The sequence below is a fragment of the Leuciscus leuciscus genome, assembly GCF_965113295.1.
Source record: "Leuciscus leuciscus genome assembly, chromosome: 17".
Lineage (NCBI taxonomy): Eukaryota > Metazoa > Chordata > Actinopteri > Cypriniformes > Leuciscidae > Leuciscus > Leuciscus leuciscus.
In genome coordinates this window covers 24,801,690-24,827,627 of record NC_138741.1, presented here as the reverse complement: position 1 = coordinate 24,827,627, position 25,938 = coordinate 24,801,690, and the positions used below count along the sequence as shown (strand labels likewise).

The following is a 25,938-nucleotide window of genomic DNA, read 5'->3' as shown; positions in this document are numbered from 1 at the left end:
CTTTCTAATATTTCAATAATTTATTCGATGGACCAGCATCTAGCCAGCTCTATAAGAAATTTACATATTTCTCTCCCTCATATACTTTGACGTTGCAAAGCAAGTGTATGCATGTAAATGCATATACTGCAAATATGGAATATATACAGTGCTGGTGGTGGTTTGAGAATTACCGCTCTTTATCATGTAGACTCTGGAATGATGCCATCTTTTGCTGTGCACTATAAAAAGAAAGACACTCTGAATTCCCTCAGCACCGGGTAAACAGCTTCCCCAACAGCATGATTACCTGTAAGGTCAAGGGCACTTTAATCCAAATGTATTTTCTGAAATCCAGACACAAACAAGCAGCTATGCGCATGGATATGCACTGTCTGCCATCTCTGTGGAATTATAGTTAACACATTTTTGGATTATCCATCTGTCTATCTATCTATCTTTTTTTCAATAGTACATTGCAAATATACTAACAAAAATCTTTAAATGTATTAAAAGTATAGCATCATGCCTTTAACTATTTTCACAATACTTTTAACACACTTTAAAATAATTGCACTTTAGTATATTTTCTAAAAATATATTTTAGAAAAATATACTTTAAGTGGAAATTCAGTGTTTTTTGTATTTTTGTATTTATTTTTTTATTTTTTTATTTGCACTTTATTAAAAATATATTTTAACTGTGTGCTGGAAATGATCATTGTAACAATGCATTGAAAGTATATTTTAAAAATACATTATAAAATATAATAGTATTTTGTACAAAGTATAGCTAAGTATTATTTGTCTATTAATGTGCATTTGTTATTGAAGACAAAGTGTATGGCAAGCCGTTTTAACATTTAATCATTTAAACCAACTAGTCTCTATTTTCATGCTACTAGTCCTTATTTTTTAGATACTAGTATCTATTCCATTAAGTACTAGTACTTATTCATTAGCTACTAGTGCTTATTCTTTAGGTACTAGTGCCTATTCTTTAGATACTAGTGCTTATTCTTTAGGTACTAGTACTTATTCAATAGATACTAGTACTTATTCATTAGATACTAGTACTTATTCATTAGATACTAGTACCTATTAAATAGATACTAGTACCTATTAAATAGATACTAGTACTTATTCATTAGATACTAGTACTTATTCATTAGATACTAGTTCTTATTTATTAGATACTAGTACTTATTCATTAGTTACTAGTACTTATTATTAGATACTAGTACTTATTCATTAGATACTAGTACCTATTAAATAGATACTAGTACTTATTCATTAGATACTAGTACTTATTCCAATAGTGACTAGTAACTATTTTTTTGTTACTAGTAACAAATAATTTTTTTTTGCCATTGACTTCTATGGGGATCTGTCATTCAGATATCAACTATTCAGTTCTGACTAGTATGTATTCCAATTGTGACTAGTACATATATATTAGATACTAGTAGTTATTTATTAGGTACTAGTACTTATTTTTTAGATACTAGTAACTATTACTAGATACTAGTATGTATTCAATAAACACTAGTACTAAGTCATTAGATACTAGTACCTATTAAATAGATACTAGTACCTATTAAATAGATACTAGTACTTATTCAGTAGATACTAGTACTTATTCATTAGATACTAGTACTTATTCATTAGATACTAGTACCTATTAATTAGATACTAGTACTTATAAATTAGCTACTAGTACTTATTCAATAGATACTAGTAACTATTTATTAGATACTAGTATTTATTCCAAATGTTACTTGTAAGATTTTTTATTTTCAATCAAACTCGAGTTCGGAACAGGCAATCGAACCAAGTGTGAAAGCACCCTTAGTTCCCTGTTCCTGCTGATGCCTGTCCTGTTTTCCCCCATGGGGAGTTTTTGTTTGTAGTGTTGTTTTATTTCTTTTGTTAATAAATACCCATTTGTTTTCTGTACTTGAGTCCTCGCTCCTTTCACCAACCCAGTCCGTGACATAAAGTACACTTTAATATCACTAATCAAGCATGTAATTAGTCCCTACACATGCATATACTTAAAGTATATTAAGTATACTCGAAGTTGGTCCAATTTAGTACAAAAAAGTACACTAAATACACTTAAAGTTATGCTTTACTACAATTTAATTACAACTAAAATATACTTAGCACAGAATTAATTGTTTCAAAATAGCACTCTTCAAGTTAACTTATCATTAACACACTTGAAGTATACTAAATTAGTTTGGCTGCAAGTATACTTTTTTATCCATCCATCCATCCATCCATCTACATACCTACCTTCAGTGGTCTTCCAAACAGACCAGAGGGACACAGATACTAGGCTTTATCATCTAATGGCGCTTTTCCACTAAACAGTACCAGCTCGGCTCGCCTCGCCTCGACTCGACTCGCCTTTGTTTGGTTTTCCACTGTGTAAAAGTTGTAACTGTACCTGCTTCCAGGTACTTTTTTTCGTATCACCTCCGGCGAGGTTCTGAGCGAGCTGAGGCGATACTAAAATGTGACGTGAAAACACGGCCGACTGCTGATTGGTCAGAGAGAATCGTCACTAATCACTGCGTCATCATTGCACGCGCCAGACGGAGTATCCTGAATAAAAAACAGCAAAAACAAAAACAAAAACATCCAAAAACAGCATACACTCGATTTCCTCCATTGTCCTGTGTGTGTGGGTAGCGGGTGTGTGTCGCGTAGAAGATTAAGTCACGGCAGTTTCCTGCGGCGTCGCTATGATGCCCAGGTACTATTGTGGAGGTACTATCTGCAATGGAAAATGGAGCGAAAAGCGAGCCGAGCCGAGACGAGGCGAGGCGAGGCGAGTCGAGCCGAGTTGAGCTGGTACTGGTAATGGAAAAGCGCCATAACAGTATTCAAAAGCACCGGCCATGCTCACCTTATAGAGACCATAGACATAGTTGCTGTGTGTGGATTTGCACTCCACGCTTTGCAATGTAGCATATCATATCTGTCATTTGTTAACAAAGCACAGTTGTAGTGTTACGCTTTTGGGGTAAATTATCCTATAAATGGTTTGATTATATTTGAGATGGGAACAGTTATTTTAATATTGAAAAAACGACACACTTAATTTGTTTTGATTTATTTATTTGAAGGCTTAATGCACAGTATGTCTTAAAGCAAGAAGGAGTCGCCCCTGGCCCATTAGGGGTTAAATGATTTGCCTTAGGACACAGTAGGAATGTATAGGGAAATTGGGATCAAACCTGCAATTATGATGTTTTGCAGTCTGTAAACAGACCGGCAGATTTCTGGGACAGTTTGTTCACAATTTAAACTTTCAGAAGGTCAGAACCATCCATGGTGTAGCAGTTAGCACATTCTTGAACACATTGTATACATATATATTTGGTAACACTTTAGTTTAGGGTCCATTTCTCACTATTAACTAGTTTCTTATTAGCATGCATATTACTAGGACATTGGCTGCTTATTAGTACTGATAAAGCACATATTAATGCCTTATTCTGCATGACCATATTCTACATCCTTAATACCTAAACTTAACAACTACCTTACTAACTATTAATAAGCAATAAGTAGGAGTTTATTGAGACAAAAAGTCCTAGTTAATAGTTAGTTAATACGGAGAATTGGACCCTAATCTAAAGTGTGACCATATATATCGTATGTCGTATGTTTTGCGCACACAGGAGAATAGACAACCTATGGCCCTGAACCTTTTGTACCTCACTTCCTAATGGTCTGTTTTCCCCCCCACATTAATGTGTAAAGAGAGATGTATATGCTGTATGTCAGAGACAGGGCGTCTAAAGGGAGTAGAAAGGGCTAGAGACACAAAGAGAACAGTAATAAAAAGTACAAAGCTATAGTTCCCTGTGTTTTACATTCAGTCTTGTGGGTGGGTGGATGGGTGGGTGGGTGGAGATGGCAGGGGTCCCAACAAGCATTTCTGGACTTAGTCCCAAACAATAGTTATGGCACTGCTGGAGAGAACAATGGTTTGTAATTAGCGTTTGATGACCTGATTTTGTAAATCTCTGTAAATATTTCACAGTTGTTGATGCGAAATATTACAGTCTCTGTGCATTTGTTTAGCTCCTTCAAATCTCTTGATTGCACTTCAATCAGCAATTTCAGAGCGTTCTGTAACTTCCATGCTTCTCCTGTTATGTTGAGTTTTTTTATTTTCTATTTGTTACTAAGCAACAGTGCATTGACAAATTTATGTTGACTGCAAATGTTCTATTTAGTTTCACAGGTAGTCACAGGTAAAATCATACTCAAAAATACTTTATGCAAAGTATAATTTCTTTTTTTCTTTTAAAGTTTGCCCTGGATGTTTCTTTAGTGTTTACTGTTGTTGTTGTTTTTTTACTGTTAAGTTCATAATATACCCCCTACACTATTTGATAGGTATGAGCTTACTGTTTGAAATTCCAGTAAAAGCTCGTCTGATATGAATCTGCATGTGGTTAGGTTTTATCTTGTCTTGCTGGTAAATGGCTGAGGTTAGGAGTGTCATATAAAACTGTAGAATGATGGATCTCAGTTAAGCTTTAATATCAGACTATAATAAATCACTTATCTACTGGGACATATGACACTTAAGTCAATTTGATCTGATATACGGCAGCTGCTGTTTCACGTTGCCTCTGGAAGTTCGGTTTTCTATGCCTTCGCAAACTCAAATTTGAATCATTCAGTCATATTTCTAGGTGTCTCTCTCACTTTCTATATATTCATCCATCCATATAATTGATCTTGTGTTTCTGTATATTCCCATTGGCAGCACAGTAGACAGGGGTGGTGAAGATTTGTGGTAAAATAACAGGTTGTGGCAAATAATGAAGGAGGGGACTAAGCTCATGAATATTAATTAGCTTTTGAAATTATAATTAGCTAAATAATTCTCTTAAAGTTGTTGGTGTTTCACACTAATTTGACATTGAGATGTGATACAGTATCAAAACACAGTACCTTTAATTGTTCATTTATACTTAATCTGGAGATTGAGATATTATAAAGATGCCAAAAAACATTTAAATGATAAAAATAATTACATTTGTGTTGATTGTTTATTAAAATAGTGCATAGTTTATACACAATATTTTTTTTCTTATTCACAAGTACTAATTACCTTTATTTATTTTTAACTTTAAAGATGCAACACAAATGTAAAGTTAACTTTTGCATGCTAAACACATGGAGATTTAGCATAGCACGTTTTAGTATTATTCTTACTGAACACGGTCAAATTTCTACCTGTATGTCACAGGATATGCTTTTTTCTTTTTCTTTGTAAAAAAGGCACTTTGACTTGTGAAACTACACAAAACTACACGAAATTGTAGCCTGTATCTGAAATGTTCTTTTAATGCAAGCCAGTAAATGTCACAGTGTCTGGTTTGTGTTTCCCGGGTGTCCACTAGAGGTCCTTGTCCCCCACGGTGTCATTCTCTCATGCACTACATTTCCCATCATCCTGTTCTGTCTAATCATTGATCATTGCACACAGCTGTTTCCCGTCACCTTGTTAGTATCTGTGTATAAATACCCTGTCTGTTTCAGTACATGTCACGGAGTCGTTGTTTAATGTCTAACACTTCTGAAGTCTGTTTTCTTGGTTCTTGGTTCTTGGTTCTTGGTTCTTGGTTCTTGGTTCTTGGTTCTTGGTTCTTGGTTCTTGGTTCTTGGTTCTTGGACTGCTAAAATGGATTTTGACCCTGGCATGGATGACTACGATTCGGATTACTTGGATTTTGACCCTTGCATGGACGACTATGAATTGGATTGCCCTTTAATAAATACTGCTAATGGATCTTCCTGTTTTCCCGTGTGTTTCTGTGACAGAACGACTCCGTCAACAAATAGATCCAGCAGTATGGACTTTCGTGGATCTTCCCCAACCACCGAGAGGGAGAGGAGGCAGCAGAGAGGGAGTTCGCAGGTTGAAGAGACTCCCCCCCCGTATGAACATTTTTCAGTGCCTGGCATTGTGGGCCCGTCAGACTGAGGAGGCCATGGCGGTCAACAGCCCAGAGCTCCCTTCGCCGCTGGTCCTGTCCAGCCCGGAGCCTGCACCTCGCCATAAAAAACGGCGGAGGAGGAGGAAGACTTTCTTCCTCCCCAGTGAACCAGAGGCCGTCCCCGTGCAGCCCGCTGTCGTCCAGGAGGTCGTCCCCGTGCAGCCCGCTGTCGTCCTGGAGGTCGTCCCCGTGCAGCCCGCTGTCGTCCCGGAGGTCGTCCCCGTGCAGCCCGCTGTCATCTCGGAGATCGTCTCGGAGCTGCCCACCATCAGTCCTGCCACGGCAAAGAGGGCTGTCTTCCTTTTTTATGCAGTGGCAGTACTACATGCATGGAGGAGACACAGCACATCTGTCGATCCAGAGACCGCTCAGGTCCCGCCTGCCGATCCAGAGACCGCTCAGGTCCCGCCTGCCGATCCAGAGACCGCTCAGGTCCCGCCTGCCGATCCAGAGACCGCTCAGGTCCCGTCTGCCGATCCAGAGACCGCTCAGGTCCCGTCTGCCGATCCAGAGACCGTTCAGGTCCCGTCTGCCGATCCAGAGACCGTTCAGGTCCCGTCTACCGATCCAGAGACCGTTCACGTCACGCCTGCCGAGCCTGTGTCTTCGGACAAGATGGCTGCCGCCGAGCCTGTTCACGTCACGCCTGCCGAGCCTGTGTCTTCGGATAAGATGGCCGCCGCCGAGAGTGTTCACGTCACGCCTGCCGAGCCTGTTTCTGTTCCTGAGCCTGAGCCGGTGGTGTCTGTTCCTGAGCCTGAGCCGGTGGTGTCTGTTCCTGAGCCTGAGCCGGTGGTGTCTGTTCCTGAGCCTGAGCCGGTGGTGTCTGTTCCTGAGCCTGAGCCGGAGGTGTCTGTTCCTGAGCCTGAGCCGGTGGTGTCTGTTCCTGTTCCTGAGCCTGAGCCGGTAGTGTCTGTTCCTGTTCCTGAGCCTGAGCCGGTGGTGTCTGTTCCTGAGCCTGAGCCGGTGGTGTCTGTTCCTGAGCCGGTGGTGTCTGTTCCTGAACCTGAGCCGGTGGTGTCTGTTCCTGAGCATCCGCCGTGGCCGCCCGAGGGGTCGTCTCCGCCCTGGCCGCCCGAGGGAAAGTCTCCGCCCTGGCCGCCCGAGGGAAAGTCTCCGCCCTGGCCGCCCGAGGGAAAGTCTCCGCCCTGGCCGCCCGAGGGAAAGTCTCCGCCCTGGCCGCCAGATGGACTGTCCGCTCCGCCCTGGCCGCCCGAGGGGTCGTCTCCGCCCTGGCCGCCCGATGAACTGGCCGCTCCGCCCTGGCCGCCCGAGGGAAAGTCTCCACCCTGGCCGCCAGATGGACTGTCCGCTCCGCCCTGGGCGCCCGAGGGAGAGTCTCCGCCCTGGCCGCCCGATGAACTGTCGTCTTCGCCCTGGCTGCCAGATGGACTGTCACTCCCTATTCCTGTTCCCCTTCATGGACCTGGCCCCCCATCCCTCCCCTGATCCTCCACCGTTCCACCTCCCTCCTGGACTCTTGTTTTGGTTGTTTTTTGTGGGTCTTGGAGCGTCTGGTAGCCGCTCCGTAGAGGGGGGGTTATGTCACAGTGTCTGGTTTGTGTTTCCCGGGTGTCCACTAGAGGTTCTTGTCCCCCACGGTGTCATTCTCTCATGCACTACATTTCCCATCATCCTGTTCTGTCTAATCATTGATCATTGCACACAGCTGTTTCCCGTCACCTTGTTAGTATCTGTGTATAAATACCCTGTCTGTTTCAGTCCATGTCACGGAGTCGTTGTTTAATGTCTAACACTTCTGAAGTCTGTTTTTGCCTGTTCTTGGTTTGTTTCTTGTTTCTTGTTTCTTTGTTTCTTGGACTGCTAAAATGGATTTTGACCCTGGCATGGATGACTACGATTCGGATTACTTGGATTTTGACCCTTGCATGGACGACTATTAATTGGATTGCCCTTTAATAAATACTGCTAATGGATCTTCCTGTTTTCCCGTGTGTTTCCGTGACAGTAAAGGTACATATTATGTTAATTATCAGTGTTTTCGACACACATGACAGTCACTGTTTAAAAAAAGACAAAGCCACATGAACTAGGAGTATATAGCTTGTTTTAAGGGGGAAACAGAGAGGGAAAACCCCACAGGTTTTCTCCTTGAGAGTCCTTTCACATCTGAGCTGGAGGAGACATGTGGCCCCAATTGCAGTGTGAAAGACACCAAAAGGGCCTCGACGTTCACATGGACTACAGCTGCATTACAATTACTGATGCAGTGCAGCAACAACAACCCTGAGCCTCTGCTAAGGGCATTTATGACTGAGATATTGAAAAAATAAATCATTTTTAGCACCTTCGGGAATCTTGAAAATCTGAGTTTTATGGTGATAGAGCAAAAGGTTAATCCCCATGTATGCAAGAAGAGATTAGAGTCAGGGTACAGTCTCAGACCTATTCAGAGTCAGATAAGACTAAGAATCATGGGAGATATGGGCCAGATAGGTCTGTGCATTTATCCCATAATAGATTCACACCTGCGGTAGATACTGTGGCATACTTTACTGACATTTCTAGACTGATAGCATATTGACTCAATTCCTCACTATCGTTCCTTTGACATCAAAGGAGAAAGGACGACTATAACTGAACAATATTCCCCTCTGCCTTGTTAGCGTTCTGTCTTACTCTTTTCTTTTTCCTCTATTCAACTTCATTGGCAATCTCTATTTTGCCTACAAAGTATTATCCGTTTTTAGCCCATCTCTTACATTGGCCTCGCAGAAAGCCAGATGGAAAAAGGCAGAATGAATAAAACCAATTTCCAAAAGCTTGATATAGAATTCAAGGCCCTGCAGATGAGAAAGCAAAGCCCAGACCCCTAAGGAAAAGCTAAAACTCATTCATTTAAATATTTTTGCACAGGAGTTTTCAAACCTTGTGCCTCGTTTTAAGCAAAACGTGAAGCTTCCTTCTGCATGCATGTCAGGATGTATGTATTGAACAAGTTCCTGTCTCACATTAATCTCGATCAGAGAAGATGATTTATTTTATTTTTTTTAGTTGTTGAACAAACACAATCCACAGGTTGAGGGTACATTTACACAACAACGATGTACTAAAACATGGAAGAGATGGAAAACCGTAAAAGATGACAACGTTGACGACTATGGGGCAGATTTACTAAACAGGGCAATTTAGTGTGAGAGCGCAATTGCAAAAAAATGCAGATGGGAGTGGAAGGTTCAGCGTGTGACGGTTCAGCAAATTAAAGAACACAGGCAGCCGGATCATTTCCATAATGACCAACGCAATATACCAGATAGCGTCTGGCTTAAGACATGCTTTTTTTGAGAGTAAATTGACGAGCGCAAACCTTAGTATATCACCTTGCGTGATACATTTAAATACTTTCCTCCCATAAATTTTGCATATGAAAGGGAAACTCCTACAAATGCATATGTAGTAAGGTCAGCCACAAAAATAACCCTGTCCTCGCCTTTTCAGCGCTAATTTTGTCTGTAGTAAATCCTGACAGCAGTTTTTTAACACCAAAGGAGGGTTTGCACTGGCACAAACTGTTAGTAAATCTGGCCCTAAACGACTAAAAACGCTGTATTATGCATGCCAGTAGTTGATGATGTCACTTTAGTAAAGAAACACGCATGACATCACCGGTTACACAAATGCGCGTTTTTGTAGTTTACACAGAGACAATAACTGTATAGTTTTCAGAAACTTCCATTTTGAAACCTGTTTTCTAAAGTTTGCTTTTTCAGGTTCCGAAAATGCCATTGTCGTGTAAATGAACGACCAAAACGCATACTTGAATTTTAGGCTATATTTACATCTATATATATTTACAAACGATCTGAAGAGAGAACGCAAAAGTGGCGTTGCGCTATCACTTTTTATTCTGCTTTTAGACGAGCGTTGTGGGGGGGAAATCTGCGTGCATATGGTGACGCAAAAGTGTGTGAAATTCGATGTAGTATGCACTCCAGACAGCTAGGTGGCAATGTGAAGCACTGCCACACAACAAAACTGCACCTGCGTACAACCTAGCAGTCTAGCAGACTTTCGCGTTTTTACCCTTTAGACGGGAACGCTATGGGTGGAGCGTTTTTAAGATTTCCACTCTGGAGGGTGGTTTCACTTTTATGCTTTTTTAAGCCCCAAAAACGCCGTCGCCATCTAAACGAAGGCACATCTGATAAAATATTTTTACGTTTTCACCCGCGAGCGTTCTCGTGTAAACAGGGCCTTGGTGTCGTGTAAGTCAGATTCATCACACATTGCCAAATGGCCGAAAGCTGGATATGAGTCTTTACTTGTGACACGCTTGTTATTTTAATTTGTGGATAAAGTGAATATCTGGAAAAAATAACAGTATATAGTATAGACAGATACAGAATTTTCTTCTATTTTAAACCAGAATGCATGTGTGGCTGCCAAGATGACAAATTATTTATAATTTGTTCTTGATGTTAGTATTACTATGGTCTTAAAGGTATAGCGGAGGATCTTTCCAAATTTTAGATAAGACCCGCCCTCTCCACTTTTTGAAAAGTTTGATTGATTCACCAGAATGATTGACAATTAGGAGGACCAATAGTATAGGTTACCCACCAGGAAGTAAAACATCCTCCGCTATACCTTTAAAGTTTAATATAGATTAATATTAAATTATATTAACAGTCATTTAATGTTATTTAATTCAACACCATGGAAAAAGTGGTCAATTCTGCCTATAAGATCATCATATATTATGTTTTTTTAAATTTTTTATTATTATTATTTAATGATGCAAGAGATGTCAGGTCCACTTGTGCTGAACAAAAGCAAAAACTATCACCTATGTATATACATATATACATATCACCTATGTATATCACCTTTATCTCCAGGATCCATCTGCATTAGGGGGATGTCGTCTAGGAACAGTGTATTAGATTTTGTGATGATAAGGGTATGAAGTTCTAGCCTGCTAATTGGACTTGGGGGAGAAGCAGCCCACCCATCAGAATTTTGTCCTGACAGCCAAACAAAAGTTGTTAAGATACAAGTACATTTTATTTTAAGAACAAAATGTTCTTAAATGTTCTTGCACGAATAAAACTTTACAATATGTGTTAATGCATTAAAATAAGTTCATGCATTTATCATTAATGACATTTTTTTACAACATGTATCAATCTTTAATCTTTTAAGAGAGAACATAAAAAAGAACATAATCCTTATTGTAAAGTTTTCCAATTCATATTATGTGATTACTTGCAATGTGGATGTTTATAGAAGACCTGCTGTCAACAAATGACAATTAGTTTGTTACTGCAAGCTCAGTGTGAGAGAATAAAAGCAAATTTGTCTTTTATAATAAAAGGCAACTTTTTTTTCTTTTCTTTTTTTCCAACTTTTGTATTAATTAAAATAAGAAATTTGGCTTCACTTTAAATCAGGGACATGGCTTCTAAAGTCTTGTATCTTGAAGGATTGTTTTTTCTTTTAAAATTTAAACAAAATTGTCTTAGCTTGGTAAAAAGGGAATCTCTTACTTTCAAAGCCCAGTATGCACTCTTCTATTGATGAAACAACATTATTTATAAGTTTCTTTTATTTTACCCCTCTGTCTCTCGTCTTTAGATGTAATCACAATGGTAAAGGAATGATTCGCCCTAAAGCCTTCATTTTGGGTGGTATAGTTCTCCACTTCTGCATTGTATGCTATTAATAGAGCTCCGAAACTGCAGCAATAAATGGGTCACGGTGAGACGGCAGCACATTCAGTCTCGCTCCTCCGAGGCTCTCAAATCTTGCGTTTAGTCCAGGTTAATTAGGTAGCATGAGACTGGAGTGCTGGTTTCACACCACAGCCAAACTTAACACCATCAGGCACGTCTGCTGCTGCACCGCATGCTTGACCAGAGAGAAAGAAGAAGAAGAGCTAGAGACACTGAGGCATGGAAATATAAACGTGAGTGTGAGGAATATTAAAGTGTATAGCATGTAAACATGAATTTAAGAATTTAGAATTTAATATTAGCATGAGATCTTGGGGATCAGAGGCCAAACAATGTTCACTTAAGGAAATGCATTGGTATGTCATAAATAATCCATCAAATAAGCATAAATGCAAGGAATGTATGTCATAAATAAATCCCTAAAATAATCACAGGTAAAAATAAATCATTTCTAAAATATTCACAAAGCATTCCAGAAAGACGCTTCAATTCAGAACACGAGAGACTTGAACCTGGCGTTTTTCTCTCAATCTTGGGATATGTTTACACGACAACGGTGTACTAAAAAAATGGAAAAGTTTTTCCCTTGCGTTTTCAAAAACAACGTTGTCAAAACGATCCCCGTTCGCACGGATCTGGCGAAAACGTCTAAAAGCGCTGTATTATGCATGCCAGGCCAGTAGTTGGCGATGTCACACTGTAAAGAAACCACATACATAATAGACTGAACAAGTAATACGCATGTGCATGACGTCACCATTTTCACAAATTCGTTCAAAATCCGTTTGCACATATTATTCTCCTATGTTGCTTATTTTCTTTATTTTAAGAGCAGACTTCATATTTATCTATTTTGGGTCCTAAATAGGAGATGACGAGCACATGAACCATTGTGCGGTGCTGCTTATATTTATCAAGCAGTAAAAATGACCCATCCTGTGCCCAAAACAAGGCCTTTAAACCACCCCTTACAATCCGGATGAATTTTTAATCAGATTTGGGAAATTTATTCCGATCGATGGTTTACATGTAACTTTTTTATTCCGACTGTTCTAGTAGTCCTATCACAATCGGATTAGTAGGATCCATGTTAATGTAGCTACTGAGACTTTGGTTTTTCAAAAATGTGCACTTTTAATCCCATTTTCAAAAGTTTGCCTTTTCTTGGCCCCAAAACTCCATTGTCGTGTAAATAAAAAGCCAAAGCGCATAAAAAGTTTTTAGTTGAAAACGGTGAAGTGAAACTGCCTCTTAGAAAAAAAAGAACAAAAAAGGTTCAATGGGGTTCAATACACAACCTTTGCGTAGAAATGCCTTAAATGATTGCATAATGCTTTCATATCTAATGGATTTTCAATTTTGTTCTAGTGATAAAGTTTATGAGCTGTTTAATTCATAAAATGTAATAAAAAACTGAATTAAAAAAACTGAATTAAAACAATATGTATTAATTAAAACTAAATTCACAAAGTGGTGGTTCCATGATGGGAACCCCTAACCCCTATATGAAGCACATGACAGAACCCTTTAAGGTTCTATTTAGAACCTTTCTTATAAGATTCTAAGAAAAGGAGAGAGTTAGAATAATTTAAAATCCATCCATATTCATCAATCTTGTTAGAGGTCATGCCAATATTTCCCACATGCAATGTCTGAACCTATGTGTAACGGTCACAAGCTGGAGTGCCCATGAGAGCCGCCAGAGGGCACTCCACACCAGACTATCTTCTTCACTCAAACTACATTTCCCATAATTCACTGCCCGGACTCATCATCCCTGATTATCACATTCACCTGTGTCTCATTATATTGTTTAGTTCACCCTATATAAGCCTGGTTCACCTCATTATTCCCTGCGAAGTCTTGTACGTTATTCCACTGCATTTCTGAGCGTTTCCTTTGTTGTTGTTGTTATTCCTGGTTCTTGATCTCTGCCCGTGTCCTGGTTTTCCTGTTTTTGCCTCACCCTCTGGATTTGTCTGTTTGTTGGATTGCCTGCCTGTGTTCAACCGAACCAGGGCTGCGTTCAGCCCCTACAAAACGTTGCACAACGTTTTTTAAACAGAAACGGTGATGCGTTGAACACACACTGTTCTGATGACGCAAGAGTTGCAACTATGGCAGCTGAGAATGCCATTCTTTGTGTTCTTTGGGAAGAGTTTTCGGAGCCTGATGAAGTCGGTATATATATGTGTTTAATACTACAAAATAGGCCCAATGTTACAGTTACTGCACTTGTCGCCCAGAACAAAAGAGAACATCCCAATCAGGTGAAGGGATTGCTGAAACTTAAATGGAAGCACACATCTTACCTAATTCAAACTAAAACACATCTATTTAGCCTCACATACTAATTATTTGTAGTTCATACTGTTTTAATACCCTGTATTTTCTTTCTCGTTTTTAGGAAAAGCACTTAATTACCATTGTTTATTTCTATACCAAATGTCATACACTTGCAATGAAGCTAAAAATATAAACAACTACATCATTATGTTGATATCCTATATTTTTACAATAAAACTTACGACAAACATGTCTTCTAATATCCTCAGTTGTTGCGTATACCGAGCTGCATCGAACACATTTGTAAATTACTTTCCTTGAACCCATTGTGCGAGTTCACTTTAATACCGCGTGCTTTATATACATGTTGCTGCTGATTGGACTGCAGTTCTGACACACCCACCAAACCAGAGAAACGTATCTCAAACCCGTTGCACACCGGTGTACGCAGTTTCCAGGAAACATGACGTTCAACCCGGAAACCGTAGCAAAACGCTGCGCACCGTTTTGAACTTGAACGTGCCCCAGGAAAGAAAATGCCTCTGCACTCAATTGGATAGACCTACAACCAATCAAAGCAACGGAGTAAGTGACGTATGTTCTTCATTCATCTTTCCGATCGACAAATGCCTTGATCTCGGTTCTCTGTTCCTCTTTAAAAAAGAATGCGCTGTCGATATCTTCAATAACAGATGCAATGGCGGAATCTACACATCTCAATTCTCCAGTCATCTTTGTTGTAAACGAATTCAACCCAAGCACTCTTTGGTGACGTGGATGATTACGTTACTGCTGACCATCTGTCCACTATCGTATAAAGCCCGCCCTGACAATTTGATTGGTCCGAACAGCTCTGGTTCAAGCATAGTTGCTCCACAACGTATCAAGTCAGGACCGAACTTCCCGACCTCAAATGTTGTGGGCGGGGCTAAGTTCGGCTGGCATCCAGGCTACAAATGAACAGTTGCTGTGATGTAAATAATTTGGTTTTGTTGTTGTAATGAATTAAAGCTCCAATATGTAATATTTTTTCACCACAAGAGGGTGCAGTTTCCAACAATAACAAAGGCGAAGCTTGATGACGCTATGAAGGAGGTGGCGATGGGAGATGTCGTTTTTAATGCGTTTTCACCATCTAGCGATGTATCTAAATGGAATTAATGAATCATGATCATGGATGAGGTAATTTATTCGTTTTTGTATTACCTGTATGTCTGATCGTATTATTTTATGTCATCATAATTAATGAACTGTAAGGAACGTGAAATGGTATGCTATATTATTACAGGCATGTGGTGTAATTCATATCTATTAAAATCATCTTTAGTGTAACTATTACGTTACTTGTACAATAAAAAAAAATGTGATTTGCTTACCTATCTATCAATACACTCGCGAGAGCAGAGTCTCTGTCAAGTCCAAGATTGTCGCGCAGCTCTCTCCATCTCGAAAATGCCTGGCCGATATTTATCCGGGTTTTATTCCTCCGTTTGTCACACAGTCTGCGTGTATCCGAATATGGACACTTTCGTTTTGTTGGCACTTCAATACTCGCCAAAGAGTAATCGTGATCCATAACAGCTATAACCATACAGTCTATGGCTATAACCACCACATCGCATTTGACCATGTGATATTCCGGTGTGGTGGAATATCACATGGTCTACACCGGAAAAAAAGGATAGTGCGGAGACTGCGGACATTGCGTCACTGAGAGGCGACATTTCTTTTCCGGGACGGACAGTTATTTAAAATCGGAATTTCTCTGAAATAAAAAATCTTTGGAGACTTTTGAGATATTGTAAGTACACAACTGGAGGAAATATATCACACTGTGCAAGTTATTTTCGGAAATTTTATTACAAAATTGTTACATATTGGAGCTTTAATAGTGATATTCTAGAAAAAAAGAAGAAGAAAAAAAAAAGAATACAAACCTTAAAAGGTTGTTCTTGAGCACATGAAGTCACCTTATAGCCTACTCCCTTTGTACAGCTTTGTCTCCCTTGTTTCCCTTAAGTTGCAGAACTCTTTAGTGAATTCACCTCTAATAGCTTGGATTTGCTAGACAGAGATGTGTTACTTGAAGCTCTTGAGTATTTCAAGTAAAACCAGATTGTAGTGAAATTGAGAAAAATAACTGATGCACACTTGAAGAAACAAATGGGGAGTGACAGTGATGTAATCCACTGCAACAATGGTGAGATGTGATGCAATGGGATTGATCCTAACTGTTTAATATTAAACTTTGGCATTGTTAGCATGACTTCACAGAATGGCCTGTGGACCAAAGACATTGATCAGTCACCTCTTTTCCTGCTCTGAAATAACAGATAATTAAAAATATGGAGTATTGCATGATTTCAGCACTGATTTTCACATTGCTCTGCAGACGGGTCATGCCCGTTCAAAGCTCACATTTTGAACCAAGTTTATTTTTTAAAGGCAACTTCCAAAAAAGTGTTTTTGAAAATAAAAAGTTGTTTATTGGAGATGGTGTGCCGAAAGAACACCACAGACACAGTGTAATCACCATGGGAAAAGCTTTGAATAATATGATACACCAGTGTTTTGCCAGATGAGAAGTTTATCTATGTATCATCTTTTTACTCTTTTAATTATTTGTATAACTGTATCCTCTATATATATATCTTTTAATTCCTTTTATAACTGTTTTAATTTTCCTTGCTTTTATTTTGTGATTATGTTAATTCCTTTCTGAGTAAAGCACTTTTAATTACTATAGTGTATGAAATGTGCTATATAAATAAACTTGCCTTGCCTTGTGTATAACGATGTGGCATAAATCGCACATTCACAGGTGTAAATTTTGTCAGAGCAATCATGTCACACCTTCTGCAGATCATTTGCTCTGTAAAGCAAGAATTTTGTCATCATCTACACCATCACACCTTGTCACATCAGACTCATATTATTTATTTATTTATTTATTTATTATTTATTTGTTAGTGTAGGGGTGTAAGAATACACTCGGCCAAAATAGAGTTAAAATGGAATGCTTTTATTATCATTTTATTATTACTGCTAATTCATAATGATTCATTAAAATGCTAAATTTTGTATTACATCAGGGGTGGACTTGAATTGGCTTGGACTTGGTCTTTCTCCCCCATTCACAGGGAAACACAAACACACAAAAAAGAAATATTCAAAGCTAAAAAGTACACAATTATGTTAGACACATTAAACTTATTTAAATGTATTATTAAAGTCCCCCATGGTGAAAATCAAGCTTTTAATGTCGTTTATAGGTCTCTGTGGTGTTTTTAGTATGCTTTAAGACAAACCATGTACAAATTCATAAGTCAACACCATTGCTGAGTATTTTCTCCTGAAACGCTGGTCTCAAAAACGTGGTTTGAAATCGGGGGTGTTTCTGATGTCACCTTGTAACCAATCACGTCAACGTGAGATCGTCAACGAGTGATCTCTGAGCTGGTGTGAGTGAGTGGAGGCGGGGCTAATTTGCATATTCATAGAACCACGTATACTAAATGAGGCAAGGGTGTAGAGTTACATTTAAGCTTTTAGACTTACATTTTTCAAGGAACAAACATTTACATTTTGGTGATCAAAGATGAGTTTTAAGGGATATAATTATTGACTACAGGGGGACTTTAATAATCAATAAAACATGGAAGCTTAAATTCCTTCTGGATTTTCCATATTTGATGTGCTGTTACCATATTTGATGCTAAATTAAATCTGCCAAAGCTTTCATTTTGGGTGAACTATATGTAGCAGGATGGGTTATGACCCCTCCTACTTGTTATGGTTTGGCCAATGGCCTGGCATCCGGTGCGTATAAGAGCATGGGTTACCGGTTCCTTAGTGTGCGTCACTATCCGAGGTTGTGACGTCACCCAGGCGCCCTGCTGCTTTTTGTTGGAGTGCAGTGCAGTGCAGTGCAGTGCAGTGCAGTGTAGTGTAGTGTCAGGTGTTGCTCGTAAAAAGATCACTGAAGCTGCGTATTCACTGTCAGTGCTGTTTGCCAGTCTGTGTGCTTTCTGGAGAGTTTAGTATGGACATTTGAGACAGGTAAGGGAGGCATTTGTATGCGACTGTGTCTTGTAAATGAAGTTTTGCTTTGGCTGAGCGGGTAATCTGACTAATCTCTGTTTAACGTAGCGTAAGACCTATCTGCGCTTTCTGTCAACGAGTTTGTCGGAGACATTTGATTCCATCTACCGCATAGTTCGGGGATAGTAATCCCGGGACAGCATGTTTTGTGAGTATACTGCTCGAGCGTGAAGCTAAGGGAGAGGGAATCGCGGTGTAACACCTTTTTGTTTTTAGGCACGCGATAAGGACAGTAGCGGCGCCCTGCATGAGAATGATCTGCCCGTTGCTTCATGACATAAACTGCTGTTTGCTCCGCTCCTCATCGGCTGCTGTTCTGTTTAATCTGTTTTGTGTTTTGTTTTGTGTTCCGACTCGAGTGAACTGACTCGAGTAAACTGACGCCACGGTCTCGAGTGAACCGTCTCGAGTGCCTCGTCTGGAGTGAACTGTCTCGAGTGAATCGTCTGGAGTGAACTGTCTCGAGTGAATCGTCTGGAGTGAACTGTCTCGAGTGAATCGTCTTGAGTGAACTGTTTTCAGAAAATTCTGTTCTCAGTGAATTTGTATGTTTATTTGGTTTGATTATTGTATTAGTGAATTATCATTTTGTTCTTTTTGCATATCACTGTTTGATGTCTTTTTCTTTTGTTTGTTGGCAGGGCCTGGGCACCCGGGGGCAGACGAGTGACCATTTAGGTGGTGACGTCCTCACTGTGTGTCGTGGTCTTCTCTGACATGAGTCGTTGAGTGTGTGTGCACTGTGTATAGAGTAATTTTCATAAGGGTGATATCTCGAGACTGCCTCTGCGGGTAAGCCCAGGTTCCTCTGCTGCCAACGATAGAAGTAAACAACTGAGATGAGTGTGATTGCTGGTCAATGCCTCTTTTAACTATGAATGTTGCTTAAATAAAATACTTTTGTACGATTACTAATAGGGATGTGCCCGATCACGTGTTTTCAGACTCGATCGGAATCGGACTTTACCTCCCGATCAGGACTCGGATGGGATATGTATATATATTCTCATTATTTTTTAACACATACACATCTATAGTTATGCGGTGGCACAGAGTTACGCCGGTTTCACACTGCACGCGAGCAGAGCGTAAGCAGCGCAGGAGCAGTGGATATGGTGAGCAGGAGCAGGACACGCGCGTTTTGCTTTCACACTGGCAGCGTTTGTCACGCGCGGCTGAACCGCGGGTTGTGTACAGACAGAGTACTCTATAATGGATAAGTTGGCATTGCTTTCTTTCGTTTTCAAATACATTTAAGAGAAAAGACTTGTCAAGAAGCTTATTTTATTAATAATTTCATTTATATAACTTTTGGTTCATCTTTGTTTTTATTGTTCTGGCAACAAGTTTGTTTTTGGACATTTGTTTTCTTTTTAAATTGCTGTTGGTCATTTGATTGACTGTTTTAAACAATGCACTTTTTGGATAAAACTGCGGTGTATTTTGGCCATGATCAATGCATTGATTGATTGTCATTTTAATTCAGCGTAAGCGGCGCAGCAAAAATAGACTCGGCGCCGAAACGATCGCGGCACTGCTGCTTCTGCTCTGCTACGCACTGCCTCTGCGTGCGGTGTGAATGCTCTAATCTGTTAACATGGGCGGCGAAAAATCCCATGTTAAAATACTCTGCTAACGCGTGCAGTGTGAAACCGGCGTAAGAGTTAGGAGTGCTGTTCCTAAAAGCACATTACTGGCTTTGCAAACACTGTGGCACTTTTATATTTTATTTGTTTACATGCCTGCCGGGTATTTTAAGTTGAGGTGCTATTTGTTTATATATTAGACTTTTTTTATATTTACTGTTGCACTAAAGTCCAAAAGTGAAGAATTTATGTTATTTATGACTTGATTGTTCAAGCTACCTCACAGAAGTGCTCTGTTTGTTAACAGAGTTGTTGAATGTTAAAATAAGGTGAATTAAATAAAAAATAAGGAACATCCTGGATCTGTTTTTTCGCTCTTCTTTATTCTTTTTTTATGTATTATAGAAGTATCGGATCGGGACTCGGTATCGGTAGATACTCAAAATCAAATGACTCGGACTCGGACTCGAGGGCAAAAAAACCTGATCGGGACATCCCTAATTACTAATGTCTCTGACTCAACGGTGATTGGGACCTGTGCGTGCCTTCGCTTAGAGGTTATATTAAATTCTTGGGGTGAAATTCCCCAGGTGGCGTAGTCGGAAATTACAGCAATTTGAGTTGAACCACGCCCGCTCTGCTACATTTATGATACATATATGGTGGCGTAAGCTACATACAGGTGTAAACTGGGCCAAAAAAGTTTTGAGCTTCCACACTTCCAGAGGTAGCAGAAAAAGCCCATACATTTACCCACCCATAAATCCTCCCCTCGAAGAAATCTGGAAAAAGTGGTTGAAAGTGGACATAAGAGACGCTGTCTCCCTTGTCTATACTTGTGAGCCGATTGACCAAAACGCATCTTAACACCTACAGTTTTAGTTCCTTATTTAGAGTATTATTTCATCAAATTTCCATTAAAAAAATTAAAAAGGTATATTTCACCCAAAAATGAAAATTCTGTCATCACAATCATAGCAGTTAAAGCCTGAATGTGTAATAAATTCTATGTTGCATCTATAAATAAATAAATATATATATATATATATATATATATATATATTAATCTACTTAATATTTAATATTTTTAAGCTACTTTTTGTAATGTCTATGATTTTCTAATGTAACACAATAATGACTTTAAATTGTCTTTTGGGGGTAATGTCTCTTCCAGATTTGTTGTGTGATTAATTTGCGATTAATTAGGTTAATTAATTGCCACATCATGTAATTAATTACATTAAAAAAAATAAAAAAAGAATCGCTTGACAGCCCTAATTGCAATGTATTGTAACAATATGTTGTTACACCTCTAGTTTAGTGGCATTTTCCTTGGTTAATTTAAAAACATATGCGTGATGCCCTTGCTGCTTTGCCATTAAAATGCTATTTTAGGTTTTGTTTTAACGTAAATATATTCAAACCTAAAAAAATCCAGCACAAGTCATGCAGAGTATACGGAGACGGCATACTGTGCATGGCGATTCTGCTAAAATGTTGCTGCCTAGCTTTTCTTTAATGGAAACAATCTTTCTTGTATTTATGCAGAATTTGCATTGTATCATTTCAGAATGCATTCGATTACTTTCAGAAGAAAAGCATCAGTTATGTGAGGCACATTTGCAAACAAAAAATTATAATAATTCCATTCTCATTCAAACAGTTAAATCATTGGAAAGTGCTGGTATCTTGAGGTTAATGCTATGAGATGAGAACCACAATGATCATGTGGGTAGGGAAACACTATAACGAATACATAAGAACGGATGGTGCTTGTGTTTGGAGGAGGAGATCTTACGGGAGATCTGGATGGGTCAGCCCGGGATAACGGGCCTTAGGTTGTGTACATAAGCAGGCGAGATGTTTTTCATATGCGGGTCACATCGGCATCGCTCACTGTTTGCCGTGGGTAATGAATGCAGAAGCCTGTTATGAACCGCCCAGCAATAAGTGTTGGCAGATTGATTGTTGCTGGGAATCAGAGATGACTTTGCTTGCACTTATCCCGAAGAATAAAATAATGTTTCTCATCACAATGGATAATCTCCCAGTTATCCATTCCCCCTCCGAGCATCGCAGATTGTTGGCAGCGACAAGGAGCAATCTATCTCTGTGTAAAGGAGGGTAGAGGGAGGGCAGGCGGAGGTGCGAGAGAAAAGAAAAAAGAAGAAGAGAAGCAGAGGACACATGACAGACGTTCTCAAGGTCTTGGGCCGAGGGAAAGAGCAGCTTGACACTGCCTGATTGTCAGCCTGATCAGCTGAATAGAAGAATAACTGTGATTTTGCTGTCTGGTAAATACAGAACTGTAGTCAATTCATCTGACCAGAAGAGAAACAATGTCAGGAGAATCAAGCAGTTAAGAGTTTCCTATGTTGGAGTAGATGTCAGATAAGAGTTTAAGACTTAAACTTAAGTGGATGAAGAAAGTAGATGTTGTGAACAGTGGTGTAAGTTTCCCCAAAACCTTGAAAACTTAACCTTCTCATACAATTGTGATGCTTATGATTGATGATTCCAAAGATGAATTTTCAGCATCATTACTCTAGTCTTCAGGGTCACATGATCCCTCAGAAATAATTGTATGCTCAAGAAACATTTCTTCATATTATCAATGTTGAAAACTGCTGCTTAATATTTTAGTGGAAGCTGTGATACAGTGTTTCTTGTGTTTTCAGGTGGTTTAAGATTGAAAGGCAAAATGAATCAGCACTATGAACACACGAGATGGTAATAGCACTATAATTATATTATTATTGTTTTATCACCCAACAAAACTGTAATGTCTTTTTCTGAAATATGTTACAGCAAACTTTTCTCATTCTGTATTGACTCACTAGTAGTAGGCAGTTTTAAAGTTTAAATTCATGCATTTAAAATCATTTTTTTTATAACAATACTGTAGTAAACAGAACAATGACTTTCTCTAGAAATGAGGAAGAAAAGCTAACAAGCTCTATCCAGGTTCTGAAGTACTTTTGGCAGCATGCATATAATGTTGATTACCTCAGACCCCTCAAAATTAATTTGAATCACATAAAAGATACTGGGTTTTGGGGCTTTATGACAGGATTAATAAAATAAGTAATGTCTCTATACTTAGAAAGTGGTTTTAACATTTATCCCTGGTACAATATCTCATGCCCCATTGAAATTGCATTATTTTACACACAATTTTTGCTTGTTTTGTCTGAGACTAGTTTTCCACTTCTACTCACGATTTCAAAGCTTAAAGGTCCCATGACATGAAATTTTCACTTTCTGAGGTTTTTTAACATTAATATGAGTTCCCCTAGCCTGTATATGGTCCCCAAGTTTCTAAAAATGTCAATCGGTGTAAATCGAGCTTTTGCTATCTTTCTCTGCCTTTGAGAAAATGGAGGCTCATACGCGCTGATCTTGAATCTCCTCCTTATGACGTCATAAGGAGGAAATGTTACCTCCCCTGTCTCTGCTTTGCCCGCCCAGAGAATATTTTCCGCCCATGAGAAAATGCGCTAGGAAGTAGGAACGCGCGCGCGAGATTTTAGTTTGTCCACGAGAGATATCATCGCTTTTGAGCGAGCGAAGCATAACAATTGCTCAATAATTGGATGTACAAATGAACACCGAAGGGTCAATACAGAGCTGGGCTTGCTGAACGTCTGAAACTAAAGTCTGGATCACTCTCTTTGGCTCAGCTACACACCTCGGACAAGTAAGTCAACTAACGTTAATGATATATAAGTGTGTTGCTTTACTGTTTATGGTTACCTAGATTTTACACGTAGAATGTGGCTGTAACATTAGCTATGCAGTTTATGTGTGTGAATACACACACTGTAACGCGAGTGTTGTACACGTCTTTGTTATTTGGATAACCGTTTTCCTGTTGGTTATATGGCGCGCGCGATATCCGCATTTCAAGATCGCAGAGCTTGATGTAATTGTAATAAGATAAATACAGACGTTACAGATCTCTCATGAAAAGGCAACAGTAGGTTAGCGTTAGCTACATGATAATAACTGTAAACCATCCGAATAAAGTACCGTATCCAGACATAATATTTTAAACTAACCATTCGGAAACGTCCTGCTGGAGCCGCTGAGTTGCATCTTCTTCATCCGTTGCTTCTCCATCTGGATCAGATTCTGGGTCAAACTGAAATGCTTGAAAGACTGCGTCTTCGTGCCATTGCTATATCCAACGTAAACATGCACGCCACGTTACCGTTGCGCAAAATGGTCAAGGCCACACCCACCCTCCACCTTGCGCCGCCTTTCTCCTCCTCGCGCCGCCTTTCTCCTCCTCATTAGTATTTAAAGCTACAGACACCGAAACGGCCTGTCTGAAGGAAGCTCATTCTGGGACTGGCTTGTAGTGGCTATAATTCTGCACCGATCGAGGCTGAATTTTTGGAAAGAGATTTCAGATACAGTACTAGGGACCACTAAGGCCTATATTAAAGCCTACAAAAAGTAGCATGTCATGGGACCTTTAAGCCTAGTCCTATACTAAAATGCATGTTTGAGCTGCTTTAACTGAAAGCAACTTGCACTGATATATCTTAAAATATGTCAGTGCATTGTTTTGTCTCAAGATACTCACCAGTAAGGTTTTTTTTATTTTATTTTTTTACGGCATGTTTATAAAAGCTACTAAAATGCCCTAATTGAACTAAGCCCTGGTCCTGGCTTAATCTAATCACTGCCTGTGAAACAAGCCCTAGACTAGTAAGTGCTAGGGCTGGGGGAATTGTTATTTGGAAGTAATGCAATATTTTACCTCACAATACTGCATCCATATTATCACGCCAAAAAACAACATTTTTAGTGTATTTTTTATTTTTATTTTTTACATTAAAGGGACAGTTCACTCAAAAATTTAAATTCTGTCTTTTTCTCACCCTAAAGTTGTTCCAAAACCTTATGAATTTCTTTCTTCTGCTGAACACAAAAGAAGATATTTTGAAGAATGTCGACCCCATTGGCTTCCGTAGTATTTCTTTTTTCCATACTATGGAAGTCAATGGGGTACATGAACTGTTTGGTTCACGTATCCAAACTCAAAGAAATTCAGACAGGTTTGGAAAAATTTGAGGGTGAGTAAATGATGACAGAATTTTCATTTTTGGGTGAACTATGCCTTTAATATTTTGGGGAAAATGTGATTCTCTCACAGAGGAAATATGTGAGCTGAGTAAAGGTATTGTATCAATAAAATCAATTCACAATTCTTGTTTTATTATTATTATTATTAGTAGTAGTAGTAGTACTAGTATGTATGTATTAATTATGTTTTCATAGTGTTATTTATTGTTTAGTCCTTTTTATGTCACTGCAGCACTAGACCTAAACCTACCCATAACCGAACAAAGCTCTGTGCATCTCATATTGACGCTAAAGGGTGCCATGTGCGTTCGATGTAGACGAAATGTCAAAAGCGTCAGTATTATGACGCCCAAGGATGAGAATGCGTTGGTTCTAACACATCAAGTTGAAAGTCTTTCTATTTGACCCAAAATCCTAAATCAGGCTGATTTAAGAATAGGCTTTTTGCACTTGTCTTGCATGTGACTTGCCTGGTTAAATAAAGGTTAACTAACACAAATGCTGATTTGGTGTTCAAGAAACATCTCTTATTGCCAATGTTGAAAAACAACAACAACAAAAAAAACGTTGTGCTTATTATTTTTGTGGAAACCATGCATGATAAATGTGTTTTTTTTTGTGTGTTTTTTTAAGATTCTATAATACAGTAAATAGAAAGTTCAAAAGAACAGTATTTATTTGAAATAGTACAGACATTTATAATGTTTCAGAAGACATCACATTTTAAAAATGTGTCTTTGCTGAATAAAATATTAATTTCTTCAACCTTTAAATGTATATTCCACACACTGTCGATAGAACAAAATGTTTTAAACCTGGAAGATTCATTCAGGTAGCTGTGTTTGACAATAAACAAACCTGAAGCTTTCCTATAGCTCACAGGAAGAATGTTGTAAGAGTAAACAACAACACCCAAATCACTCCAGTTAATAGCTGTCTAAGCGTGTAATGTGAAATTGCAAGCATTTATCATGTAGCTCTCTCTCAGTGTAGATGCGCGAAAAACAAACGTGTTGCGTATGGAAACATGTGCAGTCACATGCAAAATGTCAGTGGTGTGTTTTTCCTACAGGCTTCGTCTCTTGAGGACCGATGGACTTGAGAAAATGGATGGCGTTATAAAGCAGTGAACGAATAGGATGGAGGGAACATGTGAAAAGGTGTTTTGACCCT

The 25,938-nt window shown here is 39.1% G+C and overlaps 1 protein-coding gene and 1 long non-coding RNA gene across 3 annotated transcripts; both read left to right on the top strand.

Annotated features, from left to right (window-relative positions):
- The first annotated feature begins 5,378 nt into the window (after positions 1 to 5,378).
- Positions 5,379 to 7,844, top strand: LOC309479795 (uncharacterized protein). 2 transcript variants are annotated; one of them, XM_082143978.1, is made up of 2 exons: positions 5,379 to 5,605; positions 5,899 to 7,844. In XM_082143978.1, the coding sequence occupies exons 1-2, from the start codon at positions 5,554 to 5,556 to the stop codon at positions 7,455 to 7,457; spliced, it is 1,611 nt and encodes a 536-aa protein (XP_082000104.1). In that variant the 5' UTR covers positions 5,379 to 5,553; the 3' UTR covers positions 7,458 to 7,844. The 2 variants fall into 2 exon arrangements, with proteins under 2 accessions (XP_082000104.1, XP_082000103.1); XM_082143977.1 differs by lacking the exon at positions 5,379 to 5,605 and having other exon boundaries at positions 5,742 to 6,155; positions 6,189 to 7,844.
- Positions 7,845 to 17,984: 10,140 nt separating this feature from the next.
- On the top strand, positions 17,985 to 18,999 carry LOC309479049. Its single transcript, XR_014199145.1, has 2 exons — positions 17,985 to 18,633; positions 18,730 to 18,999. It is a non-coding gene; the product is annotated as an uncharacterized lncRNA (long non-coding RNA).
- The last annotated feature ends 6,939 nt before the right edge of the window (positions 19,000 to 25,938 follow it).

Bases quoted from the DNA above. Each gene is read 5' to 3' on its own strand.
- LOC309479795 (XM_082143977.1), top strand. From the start codon at position 5,796: ATGGATCTTCCTGTTTTCCCGTGTGTTTCTGTGACAGAACGACTCCGT. The intron at 6,156-6,188 runs GTCGTCCCCGTG...GTCGTCCTGGAG, and splicing joins AGCCCGCTGTCGTCCAGGAG to GTCGTCCCCGTGCAGCCCGC.